General features: G+C 40.1%; 1 protein-coding gene across 1 annotated transcript in view; it reads right to left on the reverse strand.

Moving 5' to 3' along the window:
- LOC102252288 (ribosomal L1 domain-containing protein 1-like) overlaps positions 1-6,103 on the reverse strand; it is a 19,546-nt gene extending 13,443 nt beyond the window's left edge. The window contains 1 exon segment of the mRNA XM_014537468.1: positions 6,082-6,103. Coding sequence (XP_014392954.1) covers positions 6,082-6,103 — 22 coding nt within the window.
- Between the last annotated feature and the right edge of the window lie 1,213 nt (positions 6,104-7,316).

Here is a 7,316-nt window from a genome sequence, read left to right on the forward strand (position 1 = left end):
ATCTCTAAGGAGGTGCTAATTTAGCCTCTGCCTGAGGCTACCCAGCAGGAGCTATGGGGAGATATACAGATTCCTCTTTTTTGTTTGGGGTTTGGAGGTGCCCAGATGAGGCCCAGCTGTGAAGCAATGCAAGCTGCTGTGGGGCCTTGGGCCTTCTTTTGGATGTTCTGGGTCTCTCTGACCCAGCAGCAGTTTGTTAGGTAATTTTCAGATTGCAAAGGCCAGGCCATTCATATGCAAAAGCCTTTGCGCATAGCTTGGGTTGGGCAGGGTCTCAGGGAATCAACAGGGCAGAGCAAACAGCTATGGCTGATCCTCCACCATGACCTAAGAGGCCCTGGGTCTCAGTGTCCCAAGGTAATCGCTGCAAGCACCTCTGAGAGAAAGCCACCCTCGAGTCCGACCGATGCCAGACAGTCCAGTTTCTCCCCATATGAGTCTGGGTCCCCAGAGACTTGCCGGGAACCGGAGTTCAGTTCAGTCGGGAGCTTGTGCCTCCCTCCCGATTGAAAAAGAGAACCGCGTCCTCAGTTGCCAGCCCTTTCCTCGCATGCCTCTGTACCTCTGCACTTTACTTCCGCACCTCCTCTGAGTCTCAATTTGCTTTTCTCTTTCCTTCTAGTTGTAGAATTTCCACTCAGCCAGCCTTCCTGTTGTTCTGGTTGATGTCTGTTTTGTCTTTTAGTTGTATTTTTGAAGTGGTTGTGCGAGGCAGCAATTTCATGTGTTTACCTATGCTGCCACCTTGGTTTCTCCCTCAATTTTTTCTTTATGCCAACACTCTCTTTATCACTTTTCCCCCTTTTCATCCTGTTTTTCTTAACCTATTCCTGCTTTAGATTTTCTCTATCCTTTCTTTTTACTCCCTGTAAAAATTGATCTTACTCATATATCTAATTTCCTGTCCCCTGCTCTAAGTCCAATGCACACTTCCCCTTTTTGTTTCTTCACTAGCCAAAATTTTTTTCCTTTTTCTCTCTTTCTTTCTGTCTTATGTTTGTTGTTTGTAGTTTGTTTTTTTCCTGTCTTTTTATTCTCTTTTTCTTTTCTTTTCTTTTCTTTTCTTTTCTTTTCTTTTCTTTTCTTGTTTTTCCTCTTCTTGCTTATTCTCTTCTCCTACTAATAGCTTAACTAGTTTCAATCAACAACTCAGGCCTACCTCCTCTCTATTCTCCTTTTCTAAAAATAGATGAATACATAGATAAATATATTAAAGAAAGGAAAAAATTATATATACATAAATTTTATTTAATACATATTTTTATTATATATATTTCTCATTTTTTTCTTTTTTTAGTATTTGTTTTTACTTTTCTTCTTATACACTTGTTCTCTATCTACCTTTTCTATACTGAATCATGGCTATTTCCCCATTCATTCAATTCCTTGACCTTACCTTCTGGAAATAAATTCTGCTTCTTTAGATTCAGCTTCCCTCCTTTTTTTTCCTGGGTGTTTCTTGTTTGCATTTTTTGGATTAGTTGTTGGTTTTTTGGAGTTTTCTCCCCATATACATATATTTCCCTCCCTTCTTTTTTCTTCTCTTTATTTCTTCTTTTACATTTTTTCCTTTTCACAATATCATTATTGCACACTTTTCTCTCCCCTAATTCTCTTTTCTCTGGTGGTCACCTTTATTTGGGGTATCGTGAATACATTTGTGTTTGGTGCCCTCTGTGTTGTGTCTTTTCATGTTGTATTTTGTGCCTTTAAGTCAACGCGGTCAAGAGAGAGCTATAACCAGACACCCTGAGAGGAGTGAATGTAGGGAGACAAAGAAACAGCCCCCATACGAAAGAAAAGGAGAAATCACCAGAAAAGGAAGTAAATGAAATGGAGCCAATCAATCTGTTAGAGAAAGAATTCAGAGCAATGGTCATAACAACGCTGAAAAGGATGGAAGACAAATTCAACAACCTGTGTAAGAACCAAGAAGAAATGCAGAATGACATTGCTGGAATAAAGAACACAATAGGAAGCATCAACAGTAGACTAGAAGAAGCGGAGGATGGCATCAGTGAGCTAGAAGACAAGTTTGGAAAAAATACCCAAGCAGAGCAGCAACTGGAAAAAAAAACTTAAAGAACAGGAGGATTACCTAAGGCAGTGGTTGGCAAACTGTGGCTTGTGAGCCACATGCAGCTCTTTGGCCCCTTGAGTGTGGCTCTTCCACAAAATACTATGTGCGGGTGCACACGTACAGTGTGATTGAAACTTCGTGGCCCATGTTCAGAAGTCGGTTTTCGGCCTGGGTGAGTCTATTTTAAAGAAGTGGTGTTAGAAGAAGTGGGGGTACGTTCGCTGAGGTCGACCCCTCAGATTCAGGACGTTTTTAGCAAAGGCCAGCTTAGGAGTACCCTAATTAAGTTAATAACAATGTACCTACCTATATAGTTTAAGTTTAAAAAATTTGGCTCTCAAAAGAAATTTCAATCGTTGTACTGTTGATATTTGGCTCTGTCGACTAATGAGTTTGCCGACCACTGAGGGTTGCCAGAAGGAGAGGAAACTGAGCAAGGAATAGAAAACTTGTTTGAAGAAATAATGACAGAAAACTTCCCTGATATTGGGAAGAAAAAATTCACACAAGTCCAAGAAGCTCACAGAGTCCTAGACAAGGTGAACCCAAAAAGAACAACACGAAAACACATTATAATTAAGTTGGCAAACACCAACTACAAAGTAAGAGTCTTAAAAGCAGCCAGAGAGAGACACAAAGTTACCTACAAGGGATCTCCCATCAGACTGTCAATTCATTTCTCAACAGAAACACATTAGGCCTGAAGGGAACAGAATGAAATATACAAAGTCATGCAAAGCAATGGACTGAATCCAAGAATGCTATACCTACCAAGGCTATTAATCAAAGTTGGGGGTGAATTTAGGAGCTTCAGAGACAAAAAAGGTCTAAGAGAGTTTATTACCACCAAATCAGCAATGCAGGAAATCCTAAAGGGTCTGCTGTAAAAACAACAAATAGGAAGAGAAGAAGGAACACAAGCATAAAGAATAAAAATGGTGACAAACAAGTCCCTATCAATAATAACTTTAAAAGTAAATGGATTAAATGCCCCAATCAAAAGACATAGGGTAGAGAACCAAGATGGCGGCGTAAGGTACAGACCTGTGGGTGCTGCCTCCCACAACAACATTGAGACTACCAACTATAAGACAAACAGCTATCATTCAGAACCATGGGAAAGCTGGTCCAGTGGAAGCTCTACAACTGGAAGGAAAGAAAGAAGAGCATTGAGACTGAGTAGGGTGTGCAGAGGTGCCAAGAATGGAGGTACGGAGTCGTGCGCCAGGCAGGCTGCAACTGGATACATGGTGTTTTTTTTTCAATAGAAAGGGGCTACAAACTCTCAAATCCACTGAGCTTGTTTGGGGCGGGATTCTGAGGCCCCAGACCCCTACGGGGAGAGGCAGGATGGCCTTGCAACGGGTCGGAGAGTGAGGGTGGCTTTCTCGCGGAGCTGCTCGCCTTCACTCGGGGAGGCGGAGTCGTGGAGAGGCGAGGAGTTGCGGAGACACCATTGTCCCTTGCTCCTCCCTGGTGATTCCCTGAGGCCCCACCCTACTCAATTTACATCCCCGCCCAAGCTGTGCCAGTGGCACAAAAGGAAACACCTGTGCTTTTGCAGCCCAACCTGACAAACTGCAGATTTCAACTCCTCACATGCATAAGGGACACACTCAAGAAGCAGAATCAGGTTCAGAGGAAGCCGGAGCCAGACCCGGCTGGGCTGGCAACGTGGAACCACTCTACCAACAAACGCACAAGCAGGTCCACCAGATCCAGTCTCACATGGGATGCTGGGAGACGGCAGACAAGTAGTCTGTGAACTTAGTAGAAAATGAAATCCAAGCAAGCATACCAGATATTCAGCCAACAAGAACGCCTGGAGATTTTGTCCAGCAAGGAGCCGCCCAACAAAAGACAGAATGCCAAACTTCATGTTCCTGAGACGGCCCCCGTGAGGCTCGGATGACCCTGGTGAGGCTGAAACGGCCCCGGTGAGGCTGAAGTGGCCCTGGTGAGGTTGAAATGGCCCTGGTGGGGTTGAGATGGCCCTGGTATGGTTGAGATGGCCCCAGTGGGGTTGAGACGGCCCTGGTGAGGTTGAGACGGCCCCTATGAGGTTGAGACGGCCCCCGTGAGGCTGGGACGGCCCCTGTGAGACTGAGATGGTCCCTGGGAAGCCGAGAAAAATACTACATGATCTCACTCATTTATGGATAATAAGGACCATTATAGACTGATGAACAAAAATGGATACAGAGGCAGAGCAGCATTTAGCAGACTGTCAAACTACAGTGGGAAGCCTGGGGAGGGTTGGGGGGGTAGGAGATCAACCCAAGGACTTGTATGCATGCATATAAGAATAACCAATGGACATAAGACACTGGGGGGTAGGGGAGGCCGGGGGAATGTCAAGGGGGGGAAAAAAGGATACATGTGTAATACTCTTTGTAATATTTTAAGAAATAAAACAAAATTTTAAAAAAAGACTGATAAACTTTAAAAAAAGACATAGGGTAGCTGAATGGATAAGAAAACATGACCCATATATCTGCTATCTACAAGAGACCCACCTCAGAACAAAGGACTCATTTAGACTGATAGTGAAGGGATGGGAAAAAAATTTTCAGGCAAATGGAAATGAAAAAAGCTGGATTAGCAATACTTATATCTGAAAAATTAGACCTCAAAGTGAAGGCCATAACAGGAGATAAGGAAGGCCACTTCATAATACTAAAGGGAGCAATTCAACAAGAAGATATCTCTGGTAAGCATATATGCACCAAATACAGGAGCACCCAAATACATTAAAAAAAAAAAAACTTCTGGAAGGTATCAGGGAGAAATTTACAGCAATACAGTCATAGTAGGGGACTATAATACCCCACTAACACCAATGGAAAAATCCTCTAAACAAAAAAAAAATCAGCAAAGAAACAGCAATCCTAAATGACTCACTAGATCAGATGGACTTAATTGACATCTTCAGAACATTTCACCACAAAGCTACAGAATATACTTTCTTCTCAAGTGCATATGGGTCATTTTCAAAGATAGACCACATATTGGGGCACAGGTAAAGTCTTTTAAAATTCAAGAAGATAGAAATCATATCACGCATCTTCTCAGATAACAATGGCATAAAATTAGAAATCAACTACAATAAAAACAATAAAAAAATCAAACACCTGGAGTCTAAATAGCATCCTATTAAACAATGATTAGGTTACCAAAGAGATAAAGAAAAAATAAAAATCATCCTGGCAACAAATGACAATGAAAACAAAAAAATCCAAAATCTATGGGACACAGTGAAAGTAGTCTTGATAGGGAAGTTAGTAGCTCTACAGGCCTACCTCAAAAAAACAAGAAAAATGATAACAAATTATCTAACCCTACAACTCAAAGAGTTAGAAAGAGAGCAACAAAAAAAGTCCAGTGTAAGCAGAAGGAAGGAAATAATAAAGATCAGAGTGGAAATCAATGACATAGGGACCCAAAAAACAAACAACCAAACAAAAACACACACAAACACACAACAACAACAACAACAAAAAACAATACAAAAGATCAACAAAACCAAGAGCTGGTTCTCTGAAAGGATAAACAAGATTGATAAACCTCTAGCCAGGCTCACCAAGAAGCAAAGAGAGAGGACCCAAATTAACAAAATCAGAAATGAAAGAGGTGAAGTAACAACTAATCCCACAGAAATACAAAGGATTGTGTAAAAATACTATGAAAAACTCTATTCCAACAAAATGGACAACCTAGATGAAATGGACATATTCTTAGAAAAATACAAGATCTGTAATACCTTAACTAATAAAAAAAAGGGGGGGGAATACAAGATCCTAGAAAAATACAATGCAATCAGGAAGAATCAGAAAACCTGAATAGGCTGATAACTACCAAAGAAATTGAAGTAGTGTTCAAAAATCTCCCAGCAAACAAAATCCCTGGTCCGGATGGCTTTACAGCAGAGTTCTACCAAGCATTCAAAGAACTAAAACCTAACCTCCTCAAACTGTTCCAAAAAATTCAAGAGGAAGGCTCACTTCCAATCTCTGAAGCCAGCATTACCCTAATTCCAAAACCAGATAAAGACACCACAAAGACAGAAAATTACAGGCCAATATGAACATAGATGCTAAAATCCTCAACAAAATTCTACCAAATAGAATCTAGTATTACATTAGAAAGATCATACACCATGACCAAGTGGGATTTATTCGGTGATGCAAGGATGGTACAATATCTGCAAATCAATAAACATGATACACCACATAAACAAATTGAGAGACAAAAGTCACATAATCATATCAATTATTGCAGAAAAAGCATTTGATAAAATTCAACACCCTTTCTTGATAAAAACTTTCAGCAAAGTGGGAATAGAGGGATCATACCTCAACATAATAAAAGCCTTATATGACAAACTTACAGCCAACATCATACTCAAATAGGCAAAAACTAAAATCATTTCCCCTAAGAACGGGAACAAGATAGGGATGCCCACTTTCACTTCTGTTCAATATAGTACTGGAAGTGCTAGCCATAGCGATCAGACAAGAAGAAGAAATAAAAGGCATCTAAATTGGAAAAGAAGAAGTAAAACTGTCCTTATTTGCAGATGACATGATACTGTACATAGAAAGCCCCAAACACTACATCAAAAGATTAGTAGACCTAATAAATGAATTCGGCAAAGTAGCAGGATATAAAATTAACACCCAGAAATCTATGACCTTTTTAAACACCAATAATGAACCCACAGAAAGATAAACAAAAAACAATCCCATTTACCATTGAACCAAAAATAAAATAAAATAAAATAAGATACCTAGGAATAAACTTAACTAAGCAGGTAAAAGACCTGTACTCAGAAAACTACAGGACATTGAAAAAAGAGATAGAGAAAGACATAAACAAATGATGAACATACCATGTTCATGATTGGCAGAATCAACATCATTGAAATGTCCATACTACCAAAAGCAATCTACAATGCAATTCCCATTAAAATATCAATGGCATATTTTAAAGATCTAGAACAAACTATCCAAAAATTCATCTGGAATAAAAAAAAAGACCCCGAATAGCCACAGCAATCCTGAGAAAGAAGAACAAAGTTGGAGGGATCACAATATCAGATATCAAACTATATTATGAAGCTACGGTTCTCAAAACTGCCTTCTACTGGCACAAGAACAGATAGATAGACCATTGGAACAGAACAAAGAACCCAGAAATCAACCTAAGCCATTATACTCAATTAATATTTGACAAAGGA

Source organism: Myotis brandtii, unplaced genomic scaffold (genome assembly GCF_000412655.1).
Source record: "Myotis brandtii unplaced genomic scaffold, ASM41265v1 scaffold179, whole genome shotgun sequence".
Classification (NCBI taxonomy): domain Eukaryota; kingdom Metazoa; phylum Chordata; class Mammalia; order Chiroptera; family Vespertilionidae; genus Myotis; species Myotis brandtii.